General features: G+C 37.2%; 1 protein-coding gene across 4 annotated transcripts in view; it reads left to right on the top strand.

Annotated features, from left to right (window-relative positions):
• LOC126817150 (choline transporter-like protein 1) overlaps window positions 1-15,512 on the top strand; it is a 427,912-nt gene that overhangs the window by 329,940 nt on the left and 82,460 nt on the right. For all 4 annotated transcript variants that reach the window (XM_056100629.1, XM_050543993.2, XM_056100630.1 and 1 more), the window contains one exon: window positions 7,527-7,564. In XM_056100629.1, coding sequence (XP_055956604.1) covers window positions 7,527-7,564 — 38 coding nt within the window. The remainder of the gene's footprint in view (window positions 1-7,526; window positions 7,565-15,512) is intronic.

Genomic DNA, 15,512 nt, shown 5'->3' on the forward strand with positions numbered 1-15,512 from the left:
CGATTCATTCATAAAACTTTGAATTGTAATTAGTTCCTATGAAAGAAAATCTTAAATATCCTCAAAGAAAACACACAATAATAAATTGTAATCTCTAAAATGTATTGCAAATAAAAGCAATTTGATTAATTTATGAAGATTAACAGATGTAACCTAAAGTATAAATAGCTTTTTGAAAATATATTATAATTAATATTTTAAAAACTTATAATCAATTCAACCTGATAATATCCAATACTAACTATGAAAGTTTGACCTCTCTCTTACTCATTTGAACACTTGAGTTTATTATCATGAGAGCAACAAACATAACAGCATAAACAAACAGAACATGTTTATAAATGTTTCGTGGTTTTCGTTTTAGATTGAATGACATATTTCTTAATATCTCCCTGTAACAGTTCTCTTAAAACAGAGAAAACCCACAAGGTTAGACAGGTGACCCTACACCTTGTCATGCACAAGTACGTAATGACAAAAATTTAAACAAAAATAACAGCATAAACAAGCCAACAGTGAGGCTGATGCCCCCCAGCGCAATCTCCAAATAAATAGATGACACATTAATTAATTGCACATTATTTATCTTTTTGAAAAACATCGAGCAATCAATCTGCTTCTCTTTACTTAGCCTAAGCTGAAAAGCTCATGGTCAAGGTTTAGATGAAGTGAAACTATACATGAAGTTTCATCACTCTCCCTCAATTAGAATAAAAGTTATCGCGTCCGGAAGCATCGACAAATCAAATTGTTTATCTCTGCTTTGCCTTAACGGAAAATATTAATCATCGAACTCAGTCAAGACATTTACCCAATGAACATCAACACCAAGTTTGAACATTCTACCTCAATTAAAAGCAAAGTTATTGTCTTGACCAATCAGATCGCTTATCGCTACATAGCCCAACAGAAAATTCTGATCATCAAACTTAGTCAAGGTATTGATGTAATGAAACTATACACCATGTTTCACCACTCTCAGTTAATTAGAATACAAGTTATTGTGTCCCAAATCATTGACCCATCAAATTATCTCTGTCAGCCTTAGTGGAAAATGCTCATCATCGAACAGTCAAGGCATTCACCTAATGAAGTCTTAGCGAGAGAGAAATGGGGTTTAATGTCCACTCGACACAAACTAGGTCATTTCGGGACTAACATGTTTCACCACTCTCAGTTAATTAGAATAAAAGTTATTTTGTCCCAAAGCATCGACCAATAAAATTGCTTATCTTTGCTTAGCCAAAGCAGAAATTGCTCAATGTCGAACTCAGTCAAGGTATTCACCTAATAAACACCTATACCATGTTTGAACATTCTAGCTCAATTAAAAGAAGAGTTATTGTGTCCCAAAAATTGTGACGGACAGACAGACGAACGAAAGGCGGAGGACAACAACAGAACATGTTTAAAAATGCTTCATGGTTTTTTTTTTTAGACTGGATGACATTATGAGTATAATTTTTGATGTTTCTCCATTATCGTCTTAACAGTTCCATTCTCTTTCTTAAACATCTGTCACAATCCAGTTTACCAGGAACTTTCATTTGTCGAATGTTGTTACCCAACTCTTCAGAAACAGCTCTCTTCTCATTGGCTGTCCAATATCTTCTGACTTGCTTACATGTACTTTTCTTACTTCCACCATTCAAATTAACCCCAGAAAACATATCAGAATGAATGTTGAATTGTTTGAATGTATGATTATTCGTATACATGTCGAGTGCTTTAACAAATCTGAGCATTATAGTTTTGGATTTGTTTGTAAGAGGGTTATATACAATCCTGTGTATATGTGCAAGTCTGATTTGGGGGGTTTCTTGGGGTTTCTTAATTAACATAAATGACAAGAAGACAGTTGTTTTAATCGTTGGTAAAGTATATTATATATAACATAATCCATCAAAAATGAACTAAGCATCCACGAAAACCCTAAAAACGACATATTACAAGCCCATATTTGCCTAACCAGAATATATGACATTATTTTCCGTTTTTTCCACCATTTCCGTCAGATTTCCGCCATATTGGGATATGGGTTCATCAAAATGGCTTGGGAGTGTTCTTAATGGATTCAGCGACCCTGAAAACTATAAAAATGACATACAGTAGAATCTGTATAAGCAGCCACTGCTATTCAGCGACATCTCCTTGTAAGCGGTCACGATAAATTCCCCCCGTAAAAATCCTGTTGATTCATCTCTTTATTCAACGGTCACTCCTCTAACACGGCCAGCGGTCACTATTTTACTAATAAATTCAACAAAACATCGCCCATTCAACGGCCATTGTTGAATTATACCATCTTGTCGTTCTTTGTAACATCCCCGCTAATCCCGTGAGTAGTAGTTAATTAACTGGACCCTCACTGGTCAGGTAAAAAGAAATAAATGAAATGAAATGGGGTTTAACGTCCTACTGTTTTGCTCCGAACTGGGCTAATGAAGACGGGCATACGCCATACAGTGTGCTATGAGGGAAAGGTAAAAAGAAATTTGAAAATAACAATCAACCCGGGATTATCTATTAATTAATCTTTTGTTTTATTAAACGACTAACTTGATCATTGTTTTCACGCGTAACGACACATTATTTGATACTGATTGAATAAAATAAAAGTACCGAGTTTTGTCATGATCATCTAGTATCTCTTTTCCATTGCCACTTTATTGTTAAACAGACGTTTTAGCGCCTCCTATAATATTACATACAGAGTTACACCCTTTTGATATTCACGCATATCGGATCGTAACTTCCTGAATTATGGACCCTGATTGTACGAAAAATCGCATTTTTAGCTTGTGGTCCCTGTAGAGGTCGCAATTTTTATCCGATTTAAAAAAAACATGTGAATATATCACCATTACACACTAAGATCTTGCGCATATCCGAATGTAACTTCCTGGATTATGGCTCTGATTGTTCGAAAAATCGCATTTTTAGCTAGCTTGCACAATTTTTGTTTCCGTTTTTTAAAAACCATTTAAATATATCACCATTCCACCATATAATGAAGGTTGAATTCGAATTTCAAGAAAATTGAAATGAAACTGCCAATTGTACACCAATTGTGTAAAAGTATGCAATATGAAGGTTGTGGACCCTCTAGAGATCACAATTTTTATCCGATTTTGATGAAACTTAAAATATATCTTTATGTCCCAAAGATCTCAGTCCCTTTTGATATTTACGCTTTCAGACCATAACTTCCTGGATTATTGCCCCTGATTGTACAAATATCACGTTTTTTTTAGCGTGTTCTCTATCCATCTCTTGCAAATTGTGGGCGTATCCTGCCTGGCAGCCGCTGGTTTTAAATCAGATAATAATTGTGACCTCTTGACGGACCACAAGCTAAAAACGCGATTTTTCATACAATCGAAAGGAACCAAGATCTTTGGGTCATAAACATACATTTCAAGTTTCATCAAAATCAGGTGAAAATTGTGACCTCTAGAGAGTCCACAACCTTGATATACCATATTTATTTTACACTATTAGCGTACGAGGGGCAGTCATTTCGACCAGCAGTTTTGGTCCGAATTTCATTAAATTCGAAATCAACCATTATTAGGGTGTAAAGATGATATATTCAAACGTTTTTTTTTGGAATTGGATACAAATTGTTAACTCTAGAGGGATCATAAGCTTAAAACGCAATTTTCCATACGATCAAGGACATTATTCATGAAGTTACGATCCAATATGCGCGAATATCGAAAGGAACCAAGACCTTTGTGATATAAGCATAAATTTAAGGTTGCATCAAAATCGGAAAAAAATTGTGGACTCCAGAGGGTCTAAAACCTTGATATACCACATATTTACACCATTTGCGTTATACGAGGGGCGGCCATTTTGTCCGTAAGTTTTGGACCGATTTTCACAAAATTCGAACTCAACCATCATTACGTTACGTTGTACCAGTGATATATTCACAAGTTTTTTTTAAAGCGGATAATAATTGTGACCTCTAGAGGGACCACAAGCTAAAAACGCGATTTTTCGTACAGTCAAGGGCCATAATTCAGGAAGTTACGATCCGATATGTGCAAATATCGAAAGGAACCGTGATCTTTGGGTTATAAACATGAATTTCAAGTTTCATCAAAATCAAATCAAAATTGTGAACTCTAGAGGGTCCACAACTTTGATATACCATATTTTAACACTGTTTGCGTTTGAGGGGCGGCCATTTTGTCCGTCAGTTTTGTCCGATTTTCACGAAATTCGATCTCAGCCATCCACAAGCTAAAAAACGTGATTTTTCGTACAATCAGGGGCCATAAATCAGGAAGTTACGGTCCGATATGCGCGAATATCGAAAGGGACAAAGATCTTTGGATTATAAACTTACATTTCATATTTCAACAAAATCAGATAAAAATTGTGACCTCTATAGGGTCCACAAGCTAAAAATGCGATTTTTCGGACAATCAAGAGGCCATAATCCATGAAGTTACGGTCCAATACATGCCAATATCAAAATATCTTAGGGAGATAAAGCTATATTTCAAGTTTCGTTGAAATTGGATAAAAATTGTGACCTGTAGAGTGTCCACAAACAATTGTGGACGGACGGACATTTGGACGGACGGACAGGGCCGACGACAATATACGTCCACATGAAAATGTGGGCGTATAAAAAGGATATACAGGTAAGGTACAACATACAATAGGAAAGGCACGTACATTTAAAATTCTTAAATGTAGAATATAAAAAAAATATTAAATTAAAAGTAAGGTAATTAGTAAAATACAAGAAAGACAAAAAAAAATAAAAGATAATTATCACAGCTATAATTTCTATTGTAACATCGTTTGATGTATATATAATAAAATTATTGAAATGCTTCATTAAAAAGATGCATTTTGAGACATGTTTTAAATGTAGACAAGGACGGTGAATTTCGGACACTCAAGGGTAAGCTGTTCCACAAGTAAGGAGGGGATCACGGTGGCTAAGTGGGTAAGGCGCTGGCTCGCTAGCCTGGAGGTCGGGTGTTCGATCCCTGCATTGGCCGAGAAAGTTCATCCAGATTTTCCGGCGTGGTTCCCCCTTGTCAGTGATGCAGGACGGAGGGCCTGACAAGGACAGCTGTCGAGTCATTCGGATGAGACAAAAAACCGAGGTCCCGTGTACACATTGGCGTGCACGTAAAAGATCCCTTGACAGTTGGAATTCGATATAAGAGTAGGCCGTAGTGCCGCTGTCCGGGCAAAATTTCCCTCATAGCACACTGTATGGCGTATGCCCGTCTTCATTAGCCCAGTTCGGAGCAAAACAGTAGGACGTTAAACCCCATTTCATTTTCATTTTTTTCCACAAGTAAGGACCCTGGAAGCCAAACGATCGTTCACCATAGCTCACAAGTTGAACAGGTGTTTTAATTAACAGATTACCAGAGGATGACCGCAAAGAATGATTTGGATTTATATAGTTATTGATTTCACGCTCTACTGATGTCGTTTTCAGTTAGTCACGCAGATCAAAGATAACTAGCCGTTTCACCTAGATAGAGAAAAGTAGCCCCAATAGTAACGCTTTCTTATAATTAGTCACGTGTTTGCCAATTTCACCGCACGAGCCTGACTAGTGATATGTTCAGTTTAACTCAATGTTTGTAGTAGTTATTAGCACACTTTCCAAGGTGTATCGGTGAATATCAGGACAGTTTTGGTCGGGGGGCCCAGCCGAGGCGGCTCCCGACCAAAACTCTCCTGATATTCACTGATACACCGAGGAAAGGTGCTAAAAAGTTACTTACATCACATTTCTATTGAGTATTGTGAAGCAAAATGTGAAAAATAGTATTTATTATCGAGTCGTTTCAACCGAAAAGTGACAAATACTTTCTGCTCTTTCATTTATCCCTTTCTGAGCCTCACGTTACATTTCATGGTAGAATGATTTCGCAGTGGAGAGACGACCTGAGTAGTATTTACACGTGCGTCTTGCTATGATACTCTGAGCGTAAAACAATCACGTGTTTGTTTAGACCACATCGTCAAAACAACTTGTCTATGGCGTAGAGGGCTGCGATATTATTAAATGTAGTGTAAAGGAAATGCGAAACGTGGGTCATTCCTGTTGAAAGTATGCATCGGCGGATGGTTCTTCCGTTGAAATTTATTTGTAATAAAGTTTATGACTTTCTAGGCGTTTTTTTCATCCTGCTTTTTTTCAATGCCTGTGAAGTGTCCAGCAAGGGAACTGCGCCTTCTATCATCACAATTAATTAAAATAATTATTCAATATTCTAATTTATATATTTTGCATATTAATATAAATCAAACCAAATTATGAAATAGATGCCAATTGATATGTATAATAATTGATTTTTGTAATATGTTGTTATGTTACTTTAATGTCATTGTATATGTTTTTGTAGTTCCCCCCATTTTGTTTTGTTACTATGATGTTGACTAGTTGTTTCATGTACATTGTATAGAGCCATTTTTATCAATTGCGATCTGGGTCGGACTAAACGTCCGCTACTTATTGCTTGATAGGTATCTAAAACGGTATGAAAGTATCCGTGTATCAGAAATGAACAGTACTCTTTCTGTACATTTCTGATACACGGTTACTTTTAAGCATGTATTGCAATTAAACAGGACAGTTTTATCAAAGGTTGCCAGTGGCAACGAGTAGAAGTGGGATGTAAGTTTAATTACTCACGTTATTTTTATATACTGACACAAGTAAGGAATACTTACCGTTAACTTAAATACTCACCTTATGATTATTACTGACCATTTATAGGAAAACTGACGTACGGTGCAAGTACTGATGGGTTTAAGCGACTACTGACAACAGGTATAATTCTCACGAGTTTCCATGAATAGTAAGAACAATTAACTTATTCTGCGTGATTTGAGGATATTTTAACACAAAGTCAGTTAGTAAAAGCTTAGAGATCAGTTCTACACACTATGCTTCCAGCAGTGTATTGTGGTATAATTGTCAAGATATTTGGAGATATTTACCATTGCTACCATAAACAGGTCATTAATTGTTTGTGTTATTCAACACCCATTTTAAGATTATTGGAAAACATGTCAATAATTATATCATTAACTCTAAAATGTGTTGAAAACTATTTTGATTATAACCAAAGGTCAACCCTTGTTTGTTTACATGCAAAGACTTACGTCCCTTAGCTCCATAGTTTTGGCAAAAAAGTTAAGAAAACTCTTTGTTTGAAAACGCTGTAGGAAATTATAAACGCACAGTAGAGTGGTACACGAGTCCTCTTCGTGTGATGGGGTAGAGTTGGCCGGTTCTGAGCATTGGATGAGAGCATTGGATGTGGGCGTATCTTGCTTGCATAGTAACCGCTTGTTCCTATAGTAATAATAATATTCTTTGTCATTCCATAGAATCCCACCAAATTCTATAAGAACCTACACTCTTTCTGTAAGACTTTTTCATAATAGTAAACCCAACATTGACGACTCGGTTGCTGGTGAGTATTAGGGGGCCTCGGAAGCCACTGCCTATGTTGTTTTTTTTGGGTTTTCAGCAATTAGCGGTCAAAACTTTTGTACATCAGCTAGAAAGGTGAGTTCTGTTGATTATTATAGAAATGAAATGGAATTGCGTTGAACATCTTCGTAAAAAATCTGTAAATCTCGCAGCTACTAGCTTCGTTCTTATTCGAACTCTTCAGGCTTAAATGAGGATGTGCGGCGGCCCTCTATATATAGTGTCGGTGGGCACCGAAGCACATGTGACGTCACAGGTGGACCGGAATCGATCTTTGGCACCGAGGTCGATTATTCTGATAAGTGTGCAAAGATATTCGGCTAAGAATTTGCAGTCATGATTATGCTTATTTGCATTGACTCAAGGCTCCTAACCCTTTTGAACTCTTAAGTTTAATGTTTTCTGAACATCTTACTTTTATGCGCACCGTCTGGGCTAATGAAAATCCTGGGAAACTTTCTCGGCCAGACCTCCTGGTTTGTAAGCCACCGCAGCGTGCTGATTATTATAAAGAATTTGTCTTTGTATAATGTTTATCTGATACCCAGATGCAAATGCACACATGTAGGCTAAACGATATCCGATAATTACTGTCAGAGTTATGGCCCTTGATCACTTCAAAATATCTTGTGGACACTCTAGAGACTAAAGTTAATATCCGATTGACTTTAAGTTTATACACAGTGTTTAAGGTCATGAGACGATGAATCCTATTGATTTTCAGTGACTTCTGATAATTACTGCCAGTGTTATGGCCCTTGATCACTTTGAAAAATCTTGTGGATTCTCTAGAGACCAAAGTTATCATCTGATTGACTTTATAAATTATATTGATACACAGAGTTTGAGGTCTTGAGATGAACAAGTATATTGATTTTCAATGATTTTTGTTAACAGCTAAATCCATGGTATTAAATGTTTTGTATACTAAACGTTAGCATGGGCCAAACAAATTCTAATGATTTTCTGATAATTACTTAATGAGTTGTTACTCTAAATAGTGTATTATAAATGTTTCATTACCGACAAAAGGAAAATATGCAACAACTCTTGTTGACTGCCCGGACAATTTAGCTGCTGTGGGCATATGTTTCGTTGCCTGGCAACCGATCTTTTCAGAATATGGGACATTATTTCGACTACCTCTGGTTTACGGACCGTTGTTGGAATTGCTTTATGGTCAGTTTATGGCTTTATCTTCCAGGAGGTCTTGGAATTGGATGACTTCAATTTGGTGTGCATGAGACCATCTATACCCCCTGCCTTTTACGAAAATGTGAAATATGTACAAAGTTTTCTTTTGTCCGATTTTGATGAAACTTAAAATATGTGTTAAGGAATTTGATCCTTGGATGAATTCAATTCTGGTACGCATCAGACCTGGACCAATGGTGGGAATATATATGAGATATGGCCATTTGAAATTAGGGTACGGAAATGGATCATAAATTCAGTAATTTTTTTTCAGGTTTTTGGATGCTTTAAACTTACATTTCTAATAGGAGTAGAAGTAAGACACCTTTTGGTGTGGATTATGAATTTAGCATCACACCCAATGCAAACTTTTCACGCCACCAGGTGGCAAAGTGTGGAACAAATGAATCATTCACTTTTATTTTCAGGATTTCCACAGCCTCAGGCAAAGTCACTATTGTCTACACAAACTCCAAGATTTGCATAGTTAATATTAATATGTCTTTTATCAATTTACAGAAGATTCTGAGTCGATGGGGATATATACTTCTCCAAATATTGAGTCTCGAAATTCAATGTACACTGAAAAATACAAAATATACCCATTTTCACCTTCAAATTTGGCCATGTGGGACAGAGGTTAAAATTCTGATAAAGGTTGATAATGAAACTTCATTTACCCTACTATAACATACATTAAAGTCCATCTTGTGTATTTGATGGCTTATATTATATTTTTAATTGGCACTTGAAATCTGTGCGGTGATGAAGTTTTAATGGCTATTATCAAAATTGTCGACTTTTCTTGTTGATTTTAAAATTACATCCAAATGACCTATACCCCTCTACATGTCTAGAGTAAATGTTTGCGTAGATTACGAATAAGCAATGATTTTGGATCTACATTGTATTGTTCTAATTTTATTTTGCCACCCAAATGAAAAGAAAATGGTTAATAAGCTTCACAAATTCGAATAATGGGTTTTGATGATCAGATTAAAATTATTTCTGAAAGATTTAGACCCCACATATTTGTCATTTTAGATCAACTCTTAACATAGAATAAGAATAAAGACTCTTGAAACTTTGCATACCAATTATTCCTTATACCCTACGGACGTTCCCTATTTTTGGTGCATGCCCGACCCCCAGGGGCAGAGAGCCACGCTCAATTTTTGTATATGTCAGTTTGTCGCCTATAAGCAACAATTCTTTACAGATGGTTTTGAAGTTGTGCATATTTATTCCTTATACCCTAAGAATGATCGCTATCGTTTTTGGTGCATGACCAACCCCCAGGGGCAGAGCCATGCCTATTTTTTCTTTGTGTGTTTTGATATCTTGAAAACTTTTCATACTTATACCTTTAGGATAATCAGTATCATTTTTAGTGCATGCCTGACCCCCAGGGGCACAGCAATGCCCATTTTTTAAAAATTTTATCACCTAGGGGACGCAATTCCGAATAGATCATCCTAGAACGTGACAGGGTTCAGGCATGCACCAAAATCAATGGTCGCCGTCCTTTGGAAGTTCAGAATTGCAGTCTGTGAACTAAACTAGACAAAAATCTGGTGTCACTGTGCCCCAGGGGGTCGGGCATGCACCAAAAATAATAGCAGTCATCCTTTGAGTATAAGGAATATATACTCTTCAAAAAAAGTAGGTGATATTGAAATGCAAATACCTATGCAGGTTGCCATATGATAAATAGCCATGGAGACGCAATAGTGCAATTCATGTGGGGAGGGGTTCATTGTCAAATTTGACACTTCATGGAAGGGTTTATGAAAACTGCCGTGTGCTGGTTTATCCTATCCATGTTTGCTTTCCTATCGGTTCTTGCATAACATTTACTGTTTAGCGTATCTGTGCTTTAGTGTGTTACGTTTAATTTGATCGGGAGACGTGTTCATCGACGTCAACCGACAACACTGCAAGATTTGGCAGTAGCACTGCAATAGGAGTGGGTCAGATTGCCCCAAATCGTGATTGGATGGTTGATTAGGAGCATGCCACGACGAATGGCTGAATGTCTGATGGTGTATCTCTTTGCAAGTGAAATGGGGTCGTCAGATAAGCAGCCCATATGAACTGTTTATGTTCATGCGTAGGCAGTTAGCCTGTTATTAACATACACTGGTTAGCTCTAATAAAAACAGCAGTGCATTGTATTGTTTTGTATTGTTTCTGAATATCCCCTACTTTTTATACGCCCACATTGAAATGTGTTCGTATATTGTTGTCGCCCCCGCCCGTCCGTCGGTCCGATTAACTTCAAATTTATACACAGTGTTTAAGGTCATGAGACGAAGAAGCCTATTGATTTTCAGCGATTTTCGATAATTACTGTCCGAGTTATGGCCCTTGATCACTTCAAAAATCTTGTGGACGCTATAGAGGTCAAAGTTAATATCCGATTGACTTTAAATTTATACACAGTGTTTAAGGTCATGAGACGAAGAAGCCTATTGATTTTCAACGATTCTCGATAATTAGTGCCAGAGTTATGGCCCTTGATCACTTCAAAAAATCTTGTGGACGCTTTAGAGGTCAAAGTTAATATCCGATTGACTTTAAATTTATACACATTGTTTTAGGTCTTGAGACGAACAAGTATTCATTTCAATGAATCTTTATGACTTGAACAGCTAAATCCACGATGTTAAAAGATTTGTATACTAAACATTAGCATGGTTCAGAACTTTATAAAAAACAAACAAATTCTAATGGTTTTCTGATAATTACTTAATGAATTGTTACACCTAATCAGATTTTAATGTATTATAAATGTTTCATTACCGAAAAAAGTAAAAATATGCGACAACTCTTGTTGACTGCCCGGTCGATTTAGCTGCTGTGGGCGTATGTTTCGTTGCCTGGCAACCTATCTTTTTTAAGAGTATATATGAAATGTTTTCAAAACGATCCATTAAGAATTTGCAGCCTGTAGGCAAAACTTACAGACACACAGAAAAAATAAGTGTGGCTCTGACCCTGAGGGATGGTTATGCACTAAAAACAATAGGAAACATCCTTAGGGTATAAGGAATAAGTATGCAAAGTTTCAAGACCATGTGTTAGGAATTGCGGCCTTTAGTTTTAAGGTGTCCAGTGATAGTGTAACAACATTACTGTACTTCAACTCTCTAAGCAGTCAAAACAAGTTTTCCCCTGTTTTTGAAAGCAAAATTAAATTGAAACTAGAACTGCGATGCAGTAATGACGGGTTTCACCGGTGCTCCGTTATCCTCGAACATATGTCACTTCCGGTACCGATGAAACCATCAGTTCAAATATCATCACTGATAAAAGCACTCTTGAATACACTCTATACGTTGACAAAACGTACAGATTGTATCCCCCACTTATGTTTCGCTTAACAATGAAAGGTGCCGTGTTCAATTTTCGATCCCTTTGTTCTGCTACTCCTGAAATTTGGGACTATTGTAAAATCGTTCTATGTATAACCCTACCGATAGGCCTCTCTGTAGAAGAAGTTCCAAAAAAAGAATTATGTTGACTTTTCGAGAAATAGGCCTCTAAAAATGCTCCAAATCGTAAATATACGACGTTTTATGATTTTCGATCTCTTTTTTCGGCTACTACTGTACGATACTACTGGAACCGGTTAACAATTTTCGATCCCTTTGTTCCGCTACTCCTGAGGTTTGAAGTTTGATTTTCTATCGGAAAAGTGGTGTGCAGCTACTGCTTAAAGCTATTTCGAAATTTGTGCGCATAGCGGAAATGTGTCAAATCTTTAACGTGCACGAAAATTGAAAATCGGCCATTATTCTCTTAATTCTCAATGGATTCTTTAGATATTTATATTTTTGGATAGCTGGAGACATTTCTGAGCAAATAGCAGTTCAAAACTGTGGAATTTTGAAACTTTGTCGCTCTCATTTTTTTGGTAAATAATGGAAAATTTTCAAAATTTTCTAAAATTTTTATTTTTTGGAATTTTGAAATTTCAGTTATATTTTTGGATAGCTGACATCAATCCGATTCCAACAATATAAGTTTTGTTCTGAAATGTTAATTTTTGGAATTTTGAAATTTCAGTTATATTTTTGGATAGCTGACATCAATCCGATTCTGAAATGTTAACTTTGATTTTTCACTTTTTTTCGCATTTTGGTCAAATCGTTTTTTTAAAACGGCTCCAACGATTTTTCTGAAACTTCAGATATATGAAGTCGAAGGACCAAACCAGTCCATGAACTATAAATGAAAATCCTCTAATCACCGGAAGTAGTCAAGAAAGGTATCCAAACTTTGACAAAATTGTGAAAAATGGGTGTCTGTGCGAAAAATGCGATATATCAATTGTGTTCTTGTCGATTAGTTAAAGTTTTATAGCGTTTAATAGCCAATTGAATTGTCTATCGGATGGTACTAAAGCGGCATGTTTCTATCAAAAATTTAAAAAGTTATGTGACTTTGAAAAGTAACGCTTTTTACGATTTCGAGCAACTTTGTACGCATGTTTCTCGGAAAGTCTCCCAACGATTTTTTAAAAACTTTCTCAATCGAGAGCCTAATGGGTACTCTGTTTTGTGAAACCACTGTATCATTTTTTGAAATGTCAGGGGTAGCCGAAAAAAGAGATCGAAAATCGAAAACGTCGTATTTTTACGATTTGGAGCATTTTTAGAGGTCTATTTCTCGAAAAGTCAACATAATTCTTTTTTGGAACTTCTTCCACAGAGAGGCCTATCGGTAGTGCTATACATAAAACGATTGTACAATAGTCCCAAATTTCAGGAGTAGCAGAACAAAGGGATCGAAAATTGAACACGGCACCTTTCATTGTTAAGCGAAACATAAGTGGGGGATACAATCTGTACGTTTTGTCAACAATAGAGTCTATTCAAGAGTGCTTTTATCAGTGATGATGTTTGAACTGAAATTATTTCAACTATGAGTGTTTTCTTCTTTCCAAAATATGGGTTTAGTGACCCTGTAACAGAAATAGTTGATTGCTGTGTGTAATAATTAGCCTTTGAATTAATATTGTTGCTTCTGTGTCAAAATTATCTTATACCGGTAATCATCTGGACAGAAATCGACGGCTCCGGCTGTTTATAAGAAAGTCCAATTTATTTAGCGTTTGCAGTAGTATCGTACAGTGGTATCGAATATTGCGCCTGTAATAAAAGGCATGACGTTGTTTGAGCATGGACTCTATCTGTAATTAATATTAAATTTTAATTAGTGACGTCAAATCTTTAATGTGCACGAAACCAGAAAATTGGCGATATTGCATTGAATATTCAATCAATTTTTGAACCAGTTACATATTTGAGTAGCTGACATGAACGCGATTCCAAAGTCTCGTGTACACATTGGTGTGACCGTAAAAGATCCCTTGACGGTTGGAATTCTATATAAAAGAAGACTAACGCCGCTGTACGAGCATGTTTAGAGATGCCGCTTACGCATAGGGGTCTTTAGCAGTTGGGGGAAACGGGAGATAACCCACGGGGTTCGACAGGCTTGTCACGTTCAACCGGGGAATCGAAACCTAGCCAGTTGACTCAATGACAGACCGTATGATTACAGCGCAGTCCCAAAGGCTGTAGCCTACCGTGCAATTCCAGCCAGCATAATGTATCTATATAAGAAACATTTATTCCTACTGGCGATTTACAAATATTGCATGAAGAAATTCAAATCATAAGAACATAAACACGACTAATGCACAGTATCATATTGATTATAAAAGTATAATGTATATATTGGTTATACTATACTATTCAAAAAAAGTAGGGGATATTTGATTTTTAAGTGTTATTAAAGTCACCTAATGAAACTGACGAAGAAACAAATGACAAAATGAAATGAAGTTCACATTCATCGATTTATTCCAAATGATCGTTAGACTAAGTAAGGCACAGACTGACCATTATAAGGGTAAAATGATACCCGGGGTCAAACAGCAAAGTTACCACAGCATCACAACCAAGTCAGTAACGGGTAAATCCTCCTCTGTTTGCCAAACAAGCATTGATCCGACGTGGCATACTCCTAATGAGACGTCTAAGGTCATTTTGGTCCAGATTGTCCCATTCCTGTTGCAACGCAGCAGCAAGTTCTTGGACATTGGCAGGACGTTGTTGACGTTGACGTAACCTCTGTCCAAGCATGTCCCAGACATGCTCGATGGGGGAGAGGTCGGGACTCAGTGCTGGCCAAGGTAATGTGGTGATGTTCTGTTGTTGGAGGTAACCTGTAACGATCCTGGCCCTGTGACATCTTGCGTTGTCATCCTGGAAGATAAAATGGCGGCCATGACGTCGTGCGAACGGCACAACATGGACTGCCAAGATGTTGTCCCGGTAGTACTGGCCTGTAACACGCCCTGCAACAACATGTAAAGCCGTTCTTCCAGCAACAGTGATGCCTCCCCACACCATAACAGAACCACCCCCAAATCGATCATGTCTGATGACGTTAACGTCTTGGAAGCGCTCCTTTTGACGACGCCACACCCTCCTACGTCTGTCCAAAAAATCAACAGTGAACCTTGACTCATCTGAAAATATCACATTGCTCCAGCGTCGATTATCCCAGTGTTGACGATCCCTACACCAACGACGTCTTGCCTGAATGTGATGATCTCTCAAACAAGGGATCACGCGAGGACGTCGGGCGCGAAGGTGACCCCTATGCAGTCGATTCCGAATCGTCTGGCCACTCACACTCACACCAGTGTCTGTTTGAAGACGAGCGCTGATCTGATTTGCTGTGATGACACGATTTCTCAAGGCCAAGGTACGGATAAATCGATCCTGGGCTTGAGTTGTCGCCCTTGGTCGACCTG

This window comes from Patella vulgata, chromosome 4 (assembly GCF_932274485.2).
Source record: "Patella vulgata chromosome 4, xgPatVulg1.2, whole genome shotgun sequence".
Lineage (NCBI taxonomy): Eukaryota > Metazoa > Mollusca > Gastropoda > Patellidae > Patella > Patella vulgata.